The following is a 16,171-nucleotide window of genomic DNA, read 5'->3' as shown; positions in this document are numbered from 1 at the left end:
CTGCGTTTTCTGGGCTGAATTTGTAAACCTTGCGGAATCTGACCGTGCGGCGAGGATCTGTTGCGGGAAGGTGAGATCTGCGAGGTTTGGGACTTCTACTACGGGTGCTAACTGCTGAAAACTGAAAACGCTGATGCTTGTGGGGATTCCATCACGAATATCTGCAAAAACGTTTAAGTGTCTTGCAGATGCAAAAAAGCTAGGGCTGAAAATGGTCTTGCTGTGGAGAATCTGCTAACGCTAGGGAGTCTGCTGCTTCTTGCTGTCGCCAAGCTGTTGTCAAAGCAAAAACGCCGGCTGATATGAGGTTTTGTCCAAATACGCTAGCCCATCTGCAGGGAGCAAAAACGCTAGGGTTCTTGGGGGTTCTGCTGAGAAGTTGCCTGTTGAGCAAGTGCTCCTGCTGCCTCTTCTGCCTGAAAGTGCTAGCTCTGGTTTCCTTATGTATTATGTTAGCAAAATTGCCCTACCTAGTTCCCAACAAGCGTCACTTAAAAATAATAAGTGAAAAATGTCAAAAATAGGGAAAATAGGTTTAATGCACTGGAAAATTCCCTTGATGGATTTTGATGGATTCTGATGGGAATGTTGATGATCATGTTGTGTGCAACCGGAGGATATGCATCTAATCTAAGTGTCTGGTCATGCACGGTCTGCGAACAGACTCACAAAAGTGTCAGATCACTTCCTATTCTAGACTGACTTGATTGAACTGAACCCTGGACATGTTGTAGCTTGTCCACGGACACATAGGGTTGGATGTGTCACGTGACATCCGAGCAGTCCCAGGCAACATGGCCGTGAAGGCCACATTTGTAACACCTTCCTTCTTATCTGTATTGGGCCATCTCATCAGGAGTCAACCCTCGAGTAGAGGTGTTGGAGACTGTACCAGTTCGTGGGGTATCTTGCGTGAAAGATCAAGGATTTGGGTTTCTCTTCTGGGAAGGGCGATAATGTCAATGTTCCTGTTCCGGGTAACTCTGGCTCTGATACCACTATAACCACTTCCGGTGAGTGATTGGACGGAAACACAAAGATAACTGCAAACTTCACACTTTAACACTTCAGACACTTAAATATCAAAGAAAGATGACACGACTCAACGAAGTTCCAAGCCAAGACAGTTGGCCCTAAAGACTGGCGCCCCTTTCGGTATTCCTTTATTGTTACACTTCGCAAAGTACAACTCCGGAGGGTCCGACTCTCTGCGAGACTCTGCGTCCACATGGAAGTGGCCCTCTAGGCACTTATAAATTACAAGAGATGCCCAAAAGTAGAGCCCCGAAAGCATAGAAAATAGTGACACTCTATGTATGTATTATATGGAGGTGGTGCAAGCTCTCCATCACCATTTCCATAAGAATCTCGAAGACTGATACTATCTTGCATGTTGCTAAATTGCTTGTGAAGTAGATTTTTTGAAAGCACTTGAAACCAAAAGTAACCGCACCAAAAAGCTTACGCAAGGACTTGCCAAAATCTGCCCAACGTAAAAAGCGAAAATTCATACAACCTACCACGTCGGCCTATCAAGGCAAATCACGAAAAGTCAGTACAATCTGCCATGTGTCATCCTAGACCGTAAAATGTGAGTGTACTAATGTGCCACGTCATCAGGTTTTTACGCCAGCCTTGTGTGTGTGTGTGTGTGTGTGTGTGTGTGTGTGTGTGTGTGTGTCCTCTCTTATTAGGTTAGGCCCCTCGGCGGAACTTATAAGTTGGAAGAACTCTTCCTTTTCTGCCTATTAATAACTTAGGCCCCTCGACAAGAACCCATAAGTTGGTATGTCTTCTCTCCTCTAGGTTTTAGGTCCATCGGCTAGAATCTGCAAATCACAATCAAGTCCTAGACAAGGTCACTCAAATGTCCTAACATCACACAAATGACATGCAGATGCAGCTATCACCTAGAGAAAACTCATCGCGACACAGAGAATTTTGGCTTTGATAAAGAGATTGGCATGGACCAACTTCCTAGGGCGAGTGAGTCGGGGGCAGGCTAAACGAACGCATTGGACCGATGCGTCTATGACCTCAACGTAGAAACCCTAACCCTAAAACCCGTCACACTAGCATTTTGCACTTGCAGTCCTTAGCCTCTCAGATCCAAGCATCAGTAGCAAGATTCCATCAACATCTCAACATCTAGCACCATTGTATGAGCATTTGTGCATTCTAAAGCGAATACCTTCTTGGGGGGGGGTGGCTCTCTCTCTCTCTCTCTCTCTCTCTCTCTCTCTCTCTCTCTCTCTCTCTCTCTCTCTCTCTCTCTCTCTCTCTCTCTCTCTCTCTCTCTCTCTGTGTGTGTGTGTGTGTGTGTGTGTGTGTGTGTGTGTGTGTGCGCGCGCGCGTGCGCGCGCGCATTTGGGGGATCTCGTTTTTGGAGAAGAGGGGCCATACAGGAGAGCTCGTTGAGGAGAAGAAGCACTGGCGGAGAAAGGGCAAAAACGAAGGAGAAGAGGCACTGATTGTAATCAAGCTTGGAAAAGGAAGAAAACAAACCCAACCTTTTGTTTTTCTTGCTATCGGTCTTCCCACCCCCTCTCTCTCACACACAAAACTTTCATTCACAGTATCATTCTCGTTTTTTTCTCTAGTCTTTTGCACATCTCTCATGAATTAAAAGGAACTCTCGTGAAGTACAAGGAACCTTGAGTACACACCGAACACTCATCCTGAGCATTCACCATCAATTACTCGCTACACACTATCATAGCAATATAGTCCGGGGCCTTTAACATTGTTGAAGGTGGTAAGAAAATTCCGCTTATCTTATGCACCAAAGATAAGATTTTTGAGGCAGATCACTTTGTGGAGGATCTTGACACCTCATTGTCCAAGATAAAGGAGGCCTTGCAAACCAAGAAAAACACAAAAAGGCAATCGATGAGCATCGCAAAGACCTGCAGCTTAAAGAGAATGATTGGGTGCTACTCAAGTTTAAGAAAGCATGCCTCAAAAAGAAAAATGACAAAGAGAGGCTTTATCAAAAGCTGAGTATGATCCTTTCCAGATCAGTGAGCAAATCAATGATGTTGCTTTCAGATTGAAGCTGCCACATCTTTTGGAAGATTCTGAATTCACAATGCTTTTCATGTGAGTCTTCTGCGTCCTTTCAAGGGACAAGTGCCAGGGGATATGATTGTTGATGAGCAACTTGAAGTTGAGGAAACAAAGGAAATCCTTCAACGTGAACACATACTAGCACACAAGGAAAGAAAGATTAAAGCAAAGCTAATCCAAAAATATTTTGTCAAGTTTCGGAATTATCTGACCTTGGATGCCAAATGGATGGAGGACTTGGCAGATACTCAATTATTAGAGCTCTACCTTGAGGCTTTTGGATTGGCTCCTACAATACCACCAAGAGTTCATAATGATTTAGCGGTTGAGTTTGGTGCAGGAATTGTTGCATAGGGGAAAGCTACTCCACTCTCTTGTCACAGATCAACACAAATGATTGATAGTGGTTTTTACTGACCGGTTGTTATCTTTTCAGGGGTGCCGAGCTGACGGCACTCTGCCATCACTATATATTTTGATGAAAGTTGAAACAAGAATGATTTACTCTCTCATTTTGACTGATGTCTAACTATTTGATTGAGTGTAATTGGATCGAATGCTTGCAACATTCTATCTTGATGATGTACTAATTCATCAAACATATCCGTAAATCGAGTTAGAACTAGATGTGATGATTAGTATGGATAAATCTAGTGCATCAAGTGCAAACACTGAGCTTGTTGCTATTATTGCGCCCCCTGCTCGCGTCGCCCTCGAGCTCTGCCGCTTCTCTCCGTGGGGGTTCATCCCCTGCTACTTGGTCACGCTCACCGTGCTCGATTTAGCGGGAGCCTCGGCCCCCTTCGCTTTTCCTCGTAGTCGCAAACGCAGATGGAGGCTTGTGCTCTGCCTTAGAGGGACTCAGATGAAGCCCCCTCGTCCGACTCTGCCGAGCCTACCATCCGACTTGCTTTGTCGCCATCGGAGCAAGCGAGCCTTGCAACAGAGGTGGAGCACCTTCAGGCCTCCTCTTATCATCTGCAAGATCATTGACATTCGTCCCAGTAGAGGCGAGGTAGGCGACCTCCTACAGGCCCGTCTGCTAGCAGAGGTGGGAAAGATCATCGACATACAGCTTCTCGGGCGAGGATACTACCAGATAGAGTTTGAGACTCCTGAGATGCTTGACAAGGTCATCTTGATGAGCCCTGCAATCCGAGCGATCAAGGCTCATTTCAGACAATGGCGCCATGGTTTTGACCCTTCTTCACATGTTATTGCCAAGGAAGCAAATTTGTTGGCCTGAGGAGAGAGTACCTCCCGCTTCTCTCTAGAATTAGTTCCAAGATTGAGACCTTATTGGAGACACCACGCACGGCAGCTTCTGTTGCTGTCAAGGCAGCAAGCATACCTACGGTACGTGTTCTGGTTCGAGATACCCACGCACTCCCAAAGGTAGTTCTACCACCTCGGGTGAGTGGTGGTTGGCTCCATCAGAGAGTGGAGTATTCGGGGCTCCCGAATCAATGCTTCATTTGTAGAGACAGATGGACCATCTTGCGAAGGTCTGTCCACGAAGGAGGCCCCGACCCTTAACACAGACCCAACCTACTAAGGTTGGCTAGGCTCAGCACGCAGAGACGCAGGGAGCACACGCGAGTACCTCGTCCGATACACGTGCCCAAGCAGAAGAGGGCTGATAACAGGTTCGTGACCATCGTCGCTAGGGATAGACACGCCAACTTGGCGTCCCTGGTGGTAGGCTTGCACCAGGCCAACAACAATGGGTTTCCTCAAGAAACCGTTTCGACCCTCTTAATCAGGATGAGCTGGCGGATACCCCCTCCACCTCAGCTTCGCCACCGACAGCCCCTCCTCCTCCCCCTCCGCCTACTGTTCCCACCTCTCTGCCTCCACCTTCACCTACTCCACCTCCATCTCTCCCATCCCCCTCGTTTCATGATTCATCGCCTGTATCCTCCCATACCCCGCCGCCGCTCAGGGGATAGTCACACTTCGGCAGCTCAGAGGTCTCTTGACATTGCATTTGCCACGAGCCGCTTGGTGCCAGAGGAGCAACCATACCTGCGAATGCCCTTGCCGGTGCAGGCATCACCCTTTGCGGCAGTCCCTCGTGGGCTAACCAGTTTTGACATTCGTCGCCGCTAGGACTTCTTCGACTACGACTTTACACGTTTTCTCGCAACTCTTCTCCCGACCTTGAGGCGGCTTGCTTCAAAGTCCGTACACTGTTTCTAGCAACCAGAGGGGCAGAGGCCCTAGACACAACGGTTGGTTTCTCCTTCCCATTGTGTGGTAGGGATCAAATTGAGTGACTATGGATATAGTGCTGTCGGAGGGATGTATGCAGAGAACAGGTGTGGGCACAGATGCCTTGCCTTGTCACTGAGGAGATGCGATAGATGCTAGAGAGAGAGCCCTCTCTTGTTAGAGGAGCTTTAGGAGGCTCTCAAAGCACTCCCTCATGGTAGTTGCCCTGGAGAGGATGATTTGACTCCCAGTTTTTTCTTAGAGTGCTGGGAGGTGATTGGACAAGACTTATGTGGCACATACCAGCACATTTTGCACACTAAGGAGATGCCTGATAGTATGAGCGAAGGTTTGATCTACCTCATCCCCAAGGAGGGAAGATCTCCTTATGAGATTCGATAGTGGCGACCCATCACCATTCTCAACTCAGCCTACAAAATTCTTGCAAAGGCTCTAAGTTTGAGAATTCAGCCACTACTTGAGAGCATCATACATGAGACTCAGATGCACATTGTCAAGGAGCGTAGTATCCTTGACAACATCTTCACCTTTTGGGAGGCGACTACCCTCGCCCGCCTGTGAAGAGGGGATCTTGTGGTGCTCCTTCTCGACTTTGAGAAGGCCTACAACAGAGCTGATTGGGACTTCCTCGAGGGCACTTTGTGCAGATAGGCTTTTCAGATGCATAGATCAGAGGGATGCCTGTTCTCTACAGGTGTGCTCAAAGTCGGGTGTTGCTAGCAGGAGGTCGAGGGGAACGCTTCATGCTTACATGCTCAGTACAGTAGGGCTTTCCTCTTGCCCCCTTCTTGTTTCTTTTCTACGCAGAGGTGATGAGCAAATTTTTGGCCTCACGGGAGGTTGGTTTGCGTGGTCTACAATTACCCATTCAAGGAGAGGAGCTTCTTGACACTGAGTTTGTCGATGACTCCAGCATGTTTTTGGAGGGTTGTGAGGCCAATTTGCACAAGTGTGAGCAGGCTTTGGAGGTGTTTTGTTGTGCGTCGCGAGCATTGATCAACTGGCGAAAGACAGTTGCTTTTTGGGATGGTGATGCTCCCATGCCTAACAAGATGTCTAGAGAGGGCTTTCGTTGGATCCCTCCTTTGACTGCCAGGTTGGCTTGGACTTGTCACCAGAGCAACAGACTGCCCCCCTCCTCCTAGCCATCAGGAAGAAGCTGTTACATTGGAGCTCGGCAAGGCTTTCTCTTGCTAGTTGTTGTGGCCAACCACATGCACTTGGCCACCATGTGGTTCATCACATCTTTTTGGATCTTCTTGAGCTCTTGTATCAGCCAGCTAGAGAGGCTGATTAGGAACTTTCTCCGGATAGGGAGAGACATGCAGTCAACTCGGACCAAAGTCTCCTAGCAAGTCATCACCTTACCTTGCTCTCAAGGGGGGCTGGGTATCATCGATCCAGCACGGCAGAGTAGAGCCCTCCTTGGGAAGCTCATTGTCAGGGGTCTTCTCTAGCGGAGGAGCCCTAGAAGTAGAAAGAGCTTTTTGTTACATTGGATCAAAGGTCAAGTTCCACAGATAGGTGGCCCTTGGAGCCCCTCCACTCGTTGGATCTTCACAGAGACACGCAGAGTGGGCCTAAGCAAGAGATGGGAGGACCATTTTGTATTGAGCTTACTTCGGTCGTGGGAGCACCTAAGGGGGGGACTTGAGCAGCATCAACCCACATGCACTGCAGAGCGCTTGAGGTGTCTGACACATGGAACCCGTTGATCACTACACAACGAGGTCACATGGTTGACAGTAGACCCCATGTCTCATGTGGTCCCATGGCAGAGGGTCCGGCTCGCACACTCGGAGACTAGTTGCAGTTTACAGTAGTTCCTGAGGAGAGTCTGCGCATCCAGCTACACCGCATGAGGGGGGTACAGAGCATGTGTTCGGACATCGTCGAGGCTATACCAGCAGAGTGGCACACGCCTCTCAAGCCGGCGAGGGCCTTTACTCACCTTGAGGTCGTCAGTGCAGTTCGCGTCTACTCTGATCCATGCCTTTGCATGTTCTTTGAGGTTCAGTGAGAGGGTCGCCTTCACAGAGTTGCTACTGAGGCACCAAAGGTAGCAAGGAGTTGCTTTTGATAAATTCGAGTTGTGGGCATTACACGGAGGATGTGTGCTTTGATCCTGACCCGACAGATCTTGAGACTGGACATTGGAGGCTCTAGGCTTGGGAGAGTCGCCCTCTGTCGCGACTGCAGTGGGACCCTGGGGAGTGGTTTTGGCAGGACCCTATCAATTCGACTGATCACCCAGGGATCCCTTTTTTCCGATACACAGCACAATTAGAACGTCACATGCTGGTTGTTCGGAGAGAGGCCCGCTCTACTACAGGCTACAGCAGATCACTGGCAAGAGGAGGGTCTCACAGCTGAGTTCCTTACAAACTTTTGGGAGCACTTGTGGGACAACAGGCAGTGGAGGAGAGTCACCATGTTCCGGTGGCTTGTGGCCCATCGACCTACCGCAGTGGGGAGTTGGTTCCTCTACAGTGGCCATCCGACGAGCTCTGCCGCATGTGATCACCCACTTGAGTCATGGAGGCATTGTCTATGGGACTGCCCCATGGCGTAGCAGGTTTTCTATGGTCGATGCCAACCCTGTCGTAGGGTCCACCCTCACGGGCCCAGCACTTCGTTTTGAACTGTCCTCAACCAGCTTGTTATAGACTTCCACCCCAAGAATAGAGCAATGATAGAGAGATTTAATGGGAGCGTATCCGCAGCCCGACTCTCTTGTTCATATGGAGAGCCGTTGGTTCCGCATCTTCGAGGACCATCTCATCCCACCGATGGAGACTGTATGAGATATAGATCCACACACATCGAGGTCCGTTCGAGAGATTGCAGGGCAGCTCGTGTATGTGGGAGCACCGCAAGGCATTCCTACGACTTTGGCATCCAAGGCCTTTCTACACCATGAACCATGGGGCTCCTACATAGCACTACCGGCCACCTATGTGGTTGTTTCCTCCTCCCATATCATGATTTAGCCGTCATTGTATATATCTCATTATTTCATTAGGCCTCATGCTGATGCAGTCCCCCTCTTGTTGGGGCAGCTTACAGCCTAATGGGCAGTTTTATTAACTAATAGAAGGATCTTTTTTCTTGGGGAAAAAAAACCTAGAGCATCAAAAGTTCCAATTTGGATGAGATAAACTAGGTATGTGGTTTTAGTGCATCAAAACATCCGTCAGATATCGGTGAGATTTGGATCTGATGGCTAATATTGATACTCCAAGATATCGAAAGTTATGATAGGGATGATGGCTGGATAGAAATCTGATTGATTCTGTTGCATCAAAGACATCCCTGGAGTTCAAGATAGACTTGTTCAAGACAGATACATGTGATGTATGCCATGTGGTTTGTACCATTGATGCATGTACATGAATGATTGATTAATTGATAGATATTGTTGTGTTACCCTTGTTCTATTTTGCAGATGTAATCAAGGACGATTACTATTTTCTAACGGGGGATATGTGAGGCGCATAACACAAATCAGCCCTTCTTTTTGTAAGCCAAGGGATTGGATAATTGAAAAGCCAAAGACCCCGACAATTAGAAAGCCAAGGGTCAGGGGCACTCAAAAGGTTAAGTTAGGCAAGTACCTATATAAAGACTCCTTCGAGGGCATGTAAGGAGGAAGAATGGAGCATCAGTTTTTGGGCGATCTCTCTTTGTGCATTTGTGAAGACAATCAAGGCTTTGAGCTTTCTTAAAGACGACAAAGGCTTGAGCACTCGTGACAATCAAGAAGGCCTTGAGCACTTGTGACACCAACTTGTATTGGCCATCTTTTGCGACATAAAAGAAATACCCTTTGGGGGCGTTCGTCTTGAGGGCCAACGCTTCTAGGGAAGGAACTCCGCTGTGTCTCTTGTATTTGGTTTCTCTCTCTCTCTCTCTCTCTCTCTCTCTCTCTCTCTCTCTCTCTCTCTCTCTCTCTCTCTCTCTCTTCAAGTTGAAGTGTCTGCTATAGTGATTCACCGTCTGTTCTTAACGTACGGAAAGGTTTCAACCCCTCTCAGAACACCTCCTCACAAATGAGCACTGTGAAACTATAGGATGCGACCAAATCCCATGTAGGGAAGAAAAAACTGCTGTTAGCAAGCACTTATTTTGACAATGATCATGAAGTAGCATGATTTTCTAGTAATTCTCCAAATACCTTGAGGCCATTGGCTTTAGGGATATCCAAAGCAATGTACTATGCTTAGATAGAAGCTTTGGAGTAAAGCACCCATCATAACATACATGTAAATTGCTAAAGTTTGCTATTCTCTTGCCTTAAAAAGACATCTTCTAGATATTACAAAAGAAATGACAGGGCAGACGAGTGTTTAGGAAAGAATATGGAATTTGCTATGTTTCTATGAATCTCTTTCAAAAGAGGTATAAAGATGGTTCTTTCATTACGACTCACAAGACAATTCAATGACATTGATTAAAACGGTTGTTCGGATTGTGCCAAGGCCAAACATAAGGTGACCTTTAATAAGGGGCATTTGGACAACAATGTAGTATCCAACTGAAATGACAATAGAATCAATGATTGTGACAAAAAAGCACATAACCAAAACAATCAACAATTGTACAAAACAACAAATACTCTATGAATAGCTTATTCTAGAAGAACGTGAGTCAATTGAGGCAGAAAATGTCAATTCCACAGATATCTTCAACCAGAAAGGTCAGATACATACCTCCAATATGCAACGCTAACAGCACCAATAAACAAAAGTGGAGCAAGTGATATAGTTCCCTTTCGCTCGTCTATCCTTTCTATGATGAATACTGCCAATATTGACGAGAACGCAATGGTCATCTGAAATTAGAATTTCGTTAAGAGCATTAAGACTCTAACCTTTACATGCTGGTAACATCAAACAGAAAGCGTTGCGATGATAAAACAACATGAGTACACGTTGAAGTTGACTAAAGATTTCAGAACTTACAGGGAGGCGATCCCAAACTAAAGTGGAATCGTTAGGCTTCAAGTGATAATACGCAGATCCGAAAGCTGTAGCTGTAATCCCAATATAGAAAAATGCAAATCCCCATACTTCACCCTTTGAACTGTAAAAGATAAAAGCATTTGATTTCAATATTCTTGCAACTAAAACTCATGAATGAAACCAAACCACCTTATCAATACCTCAATCCCAGATAGGTGGGATGAAAGCATAGCACTAATCCCACAATACCAATTATCAAGTATGGAAAGTTTGAAATCACGTTCAGTGTATTTGGAATCCCTGAAGACCCACCACAGGGCATTAAAAGGTTCGTAAAGTTGTATCCTTAAAATTATGAAACCAAACAAAGAACCACAGCAAATGTCATTAATAAAACTTGCAGCAGAAATAATGAACCAGCCAACATGTAATGATTTGTAAACATTTCCATTACAAAAAACAAACAGTAAGAAAGGAAGGCCTTGCAACATAGGACCTGGAAAGCAAATTTCACATGTTTACTGGAAAATTAATTCTCGTCTCAATTCTCGACTATGCTCGTGGTGCGTGCCAGTGCATGTGGGTGTGCGCACACGCACACGCACTATTAAAGATCATTTAGAAGAGTGACTGTTTTAAACCGAATGGACCAACCTGAAGCTTGAACAGACCAAGCACAAATGCTGCCGCGGCAGCCTGGTTTATGCGCCTGGTTCTGCCATGTCATCAGGCTGTACAGATATGACCTGATGTTTGAACGGACCAAGCAGAAATGCTGCCACGGCAGCCTGGTTTATGCACCGTTGCTCATGTAAGGTGCAGCGGAATGAATGTTTGAACTTTGCTCAAGATGAGTGCTCCGAACTGTGCTCAAGGTTCCTTTTGTTCTTATGGAAGGGAGAGCCTTCCGTTCTTAATGAGAGAGTGCAATGAATACGAACAAAGTGAATGGACACTGTGCGCGCAAGTGTATGAGACTGAGAGATAGAGAGAGAAGAGAATACGACACCAGAGACGTTGAAAAACCCTCCTCCGAAGGCCCCACTCTCGTTGGCGAGAGTGGTCTACTATTGATTGCACAAACTGGTACAAAGTGGATGCATGTGACTGATGCAAGTCTAGGCTAGATCGATGACAACGACGGGGATGACGAGACCGATCTAAGGTCTGGAATTGGCTGCTTTTGTCTTGCTGTCCAAAAACGCTACAGGCTGAAATCTGATGCAAACTGCTGCTGTCCCAAAAACGCTAATGGCTGAAAATGTCTGGAACCAAAAACGCTGATGGGGGCTGATCTTTGCAGGCTGAAATCTGTTGGTCTTTAGGTGGTCAAAGGCTGAAATCTGTTGGTGCTTTATCTACTGAAAACGCCATGCAAATGGGGGGCGACTTGGGGTTTTGGAAATGCTAGGGGTTGTGTCACCAGCGTGTGACATCTATCTATCCTTTTTGTTGATTTCTTTCTTATTATCTATTTACTTTCACTTTTTGGAAACACCCCTCGGGAAATCTAACTGCCCTGCATTGCATAGCTAGTGTGGAACTGTCCAGAGGGAGTCCAGGCCTGAGGGCAAGAGAGCACTAAGGTTGGACAAGGACTATGGTTAGCCAAGTGGGGTCATTGACTAGCCAAAGTGGAATCCTTTGCTACAGAGGCTACATTTCAGTTCTGGATGTGGCCGCAGTGTACAAAGAGGGTCGGATGACCTAGAAAGATACAATGGCAGCATCTCCTAAAATTTAGGGAACTGCTATTTTGGGACCTGAAAATGTGTTGGCGTCATTACCTCCGGAATGACAAAGGGAACATTTTCTTACTCTGCCGTGAAGTCAACTGGGCAACCCGTTGGGATATTTTTAGGCGGCAACCCCGAAACGGGAAAATGCTTGTAAAAGTGCCAAGTGGCACCTTCTGGTGCACTTGCCTTATGCAACAAGAAGTGGCGCTGAATTTGAAGAGGAGAGAGCCTCATTTTCAGATTTTGTCACACGTTAAGAGCTATGGAGTGCTTGCTTTCCCTCTTATGCACAGTGCGGTGCCAGGAGTGATGCCCTGCACGCTACGCACTGCCCTCTCTCTCCCCTTTGGCAGTATGTTATGCCCCTCTAGTGGGCTCTTCATTTGACCAATGTACAGTTGTGTGGGTTCATGCGCGATTGCCGAGGCAAGAGCCTCTTGCACAGGTACTGGAGTAGCTAGCGGCTAATCCCCCCGCAGGTACAGGTGAATTCGGAGAGGTTTCACGCCAGAAATCTCGTCCGATTCAAAGGGCAAGTAGCCCTACAGGTGCGGGAGCTCGAGGACTTGCTAGGGATGCGACCGGCACGCGGAACGGAGCCCGAAACAGTGAATTACAGCCTGCTGTGTATTTTTGCAGGTTTAGGGTTTTGGCCCTAAACGGACCCTAATACCCCCAGGAGGTTCGGGGACGCAAGGGGACCGCTGTACAGGCGATCTGGCGCATTTTCAGGGCTGAAAACAGAGAATTCAGCGTGCTGCAGTTTCTCGCCAGGTTTTGCAAAGTGCCCGTATGCGTCGGGAAAGTCAGTCAATGCGTGGGAATACTGACCGTGAAGGGTTCTAGTACAGTTATGCTGCCGAAATCGGGCTGAAACAGTGGAAATTCAGCCGAGTTTGTGCGGGGCAGCTTGTAGGAACCACAGCGTTTATTCCCTCTTTTGAACAATAAAGAAATACCGAAAGGGGCACCTAAGTTAGGGGCCAATCTGGTGTCTGTCTACTCATACAGGTGCAATCTAGCAGCCTGTATCCCTCTCCCCTTTGTTGTGTCTTGAAAATACAAGTAAAATAGACGACTAATAATGGGTGAAAGCTAAATCAAGGTTTAAAGTAAAGTCTACCGCCCTTTTTGGATCATACAGGCCGGTTACATGGTTCCATCGACGGGATTAAATCACTTTTTTCCATAGAAGTGAGCCTTGGTCAGTTTTGGGCTTGAAGACACAGGGGATCATAGACCAGACACAGGGAATTGTAATTATGGCTGACAGACCAGATGATGTGACTGAAGAGGTTTCCTCTTCACAGGGTCAACAGACACATGAAGTGGGTGAGTCCTCAAGACCACCACAGACTGATGATGATATATTCAGGACCCAGTTGGCTACTGCTGTGGCTATGTTCACACAAGTAATGCAAAATCCGAGGTTTTTAGCCTTTCTGCAACCTCCTGTTCCGTCTCAGCAAGTTGGGTCACTGGATCATATTCAAAAGCCTGTTAAGACTCGAACACAGGTGATTCATACCGCACAGTCAATGGAAACACCTGTACACTTGACGGAGAACATGCAGTCTCCACAACGTACGCCTAAGGTGCAAGAACAGGTGGCTGAGATGCCAGTTTTTCAAGCTGTACCAATTCAGCCCGCCACCTTTCAGCAGCCTATAGCTGGTTCTAATGGGCAGGGAAGCAACTTACAGGCTATGCAACAGGTCTTCCCACCACCTTCAGTACACCCTACCACCTTCAGTACACCCTGGCTATTTTGGAGGTGGATCCGTATTCCAAAGCATGGCTGGTCATGCACCTGGAAATCAGTTTTATACACCAGGAACAGTGTTTGGGGGTGCTCAAACGATGATGCCTAACCCCATGTACAGTGTCATGGGTATGCAACCAGGGTTTCAAAGCACTCAGGGACAATTTGGGATGCCACAAGCAAATTTTGGTATGGCTGGAATTACAAATCAGCAGCCAAATATGGCATTTCCAGGTCAAGTTAATAGCGGCCAAGGAACACAGATGAACCCTATTAGTGTTCCCATGTTTCAGTCACTTCCATATGACAATTTAACGCCGCTGGAGAGGCCAACTCCGTACAAAGAAGGTGGCAAAGGAGTGTCATTCACGACCTTTACAGGGTTTGATGACAGGAAGAAGGCTCTTTCATTCCTCCAGCAGTTTGACAAGGCCTATGCAGGGGGAAACTTTACAGAGGCTTCAAAGGTCCGCAAGGCAGCCACTTTCTTGACAGGGAATGCGGGACAATGGTGGACAACTTTATTGCTTCAAGGGCAAGCTCCGTCCACATGGATTTACTTCAAGCAGATTTTTGCAGCAGCATGGTTATCTGATGATTTCGAAGCAGATGTCATGACAGAATGGCACCAGCTTAATGCTGCCACTTGCAGAAATCTGGATGATTACAATCGGAAGTTTTGGAAAGCTCTACTTCCAGTAACTTCCTATAGGTTTGTGCCATTGACAGAACAGATTGAAAAATACTGTTGTGGCCTACCTAAAGGATTGAGAAAGTACTGTACGAAGACAAAAGTCACTACTTTGACGCAGCTCATCGAGGTAGCAAACACTGGCAATGGTTTGCTCAAGGGAGAAGATTGTGAATTTAACACTGGCGTCAAGGCAGGATCAGGCAAGAAAAATTCAGCCAAGAAGCACGTTCCCAATGAGGCTCCTAAAGGGACTCAGGAGTCGGCCAACGCAGGGAAAGACAAAGCTACGGCTGAATCAGAAAAAGGACCAGCAAAGAAATGGAAAAGACGTTTTCCTCGCAAGTCAGAAGAGCAAAAGAAGGTCCTGAGGACAGAGAACAAATGCTTTATATGTGAGCAGCCTGGCCACATTGCTTACAACTGTCCTACAAAGAAAAGGCCAGGTGATTCTGAAGACAAGGAGGACAGGAAGGGAAAGAAGCCCATGGTTGGTCTAGTGCCAGATATGGTGGGCGACAAGCCAAATTCAGATGCAAGTGAGCTTTGCAGAGCATGGGGAAAGGTTAGGGATCAAACAGTGCTTATCTTCTTTGATCCAGGTGCCAAAGCCAACTTTATTTCCCCAGAATTGGCTTCAAAGTTGGGAATCAGACCTGAAGAGATGGGGTATACAGCAGAGGCAGGTTTGGCATGTCCTGGCCATACAGAGGCTGTGACACCCATCATTGGAAAGTTTCGTCTACATATCCAGTCCTATGTAGATGCTGAAGAATTTTACATCATGCCACTGGACGGATGTGATGTGTTGTTAGGTATTCCTTGGTTATTTCGTGTACAGGGAATCATGGATGCCTACAACAAAAAGATCACTGTACAGAGCAGGGGAAAGACTCACATTCTGGATGTAAAGCTTAAAGGGGAGTCTATTCCTACTGTATCAGCTTCTGCTATTACTTCTGTAATGAAAAAGCATCTTTCTGCGTACTTGGTTTTTGCACGTGAAGTGTCAGATTGTGATGAATCAAATTTATCTGTGCTAGATAAAGAAAGGTCAATGTTTTTACAACAGTATAGTGACTGTTTTTCCGATTCATTACCGTCTCAATTACCGCCAGAGAGACCCGAGGACCATGCGATAGATTTGGTGCCAGGCTGTAGCCCACCAAATAAGCCTCCGTACAGGGTTAGTGCGGCTCAACAGAAAGAGATAATGGGCCAAGTACAGGAGTTGTTAGAAAAGGGGCTGATTCAGCCCAGTTCATCTCCATTCTGTTCTCCAGTGTTGTTGGTGCAGAAAAAGGATGGCTCATGGCGTATGTGCATCGACTACCGTGCACTGAACAAGAATACCATCAAGAATAGGTTCCCTATACCTAGAATTGATGATATTATGGACAAATTAGAAGGAGCAGCTATGTTTAGCAGGATAGATCTAAAGAGTGGGTATCATCAGATCCGCATTAGATCAGAGGATGTGCACAAGACTGCTTTTAGAACAACGTTTGGCCTTTACGAATTTTTAGTGATGCCCTTTGGTCTCACAAATGCTCCTGCTACGTTTAATAGGATGATGGACAGAATTTTCCGTCCACACCAGCAGTTTGTTGGTACATTCTTTGATGACATGATAGTCTATTCAAAGAATGAAGAGGAGCATAGGCATCACTTGGCCATTGTGTTCAAAGAGCTACGCAGTCATAGGTTGCTCATCAATGCA

At 46.7% G+C, this 16,171-nt stretch overlaps 1 protein-coding gene across 2 annotated transcripts in view; it reads right to left on the bottom strand.

The window, feature by feature from the left end:
* LOC147426088 (uncharacterized) overlaps positions 1-16,171 on the bottom strand; it is a 52,186-nt gene that overhangs the window by 11,688 nt on the left and 24,327 nt on the right. For both annotated transcript variants that reach the window (XM_086498733.1, XM_086498732.1), the window contains exons 2-4: positions 10,460-10,559; positions 10,260-10,380; positions 10,008-10,129 (exon numbers count right to left, since the gene is read on the bottom strand). In XM_086498733.1, coding sequence (XP_086354859.1) covers positions 10,008-10,129; positions 10,260-10,380; positions 10,460-10,559 — 343 coding nt within the window. The remainder of the gene's footprint in view (positions 1-10,007; positions 10,130-10,259; positions 10,381-10,459; positions 10,560-16,171) is intronic.

The sequence above is a fragment of the Adiantum capillus-veneris genome, chromosome 24 (genome assembly GCF_014529385.1).
Source record: "Adiantum capillus-veneris isolate H3 chromosome 24, ASM1452938v2, whole genome shotgun sequence".
Lineage (NCBI taxonomy): Eukaryota > Viridiplantae > Streptophyta > Polypodiopsida > Polypodiales > Pteridaceae > Adiantum > Adiantum capillus-veneris.
The sequence above is the reverse complement of the archived record's forward strand: the minus strand, read 5'-3'. Positions and strand labels throughout refer to the sequence as shown.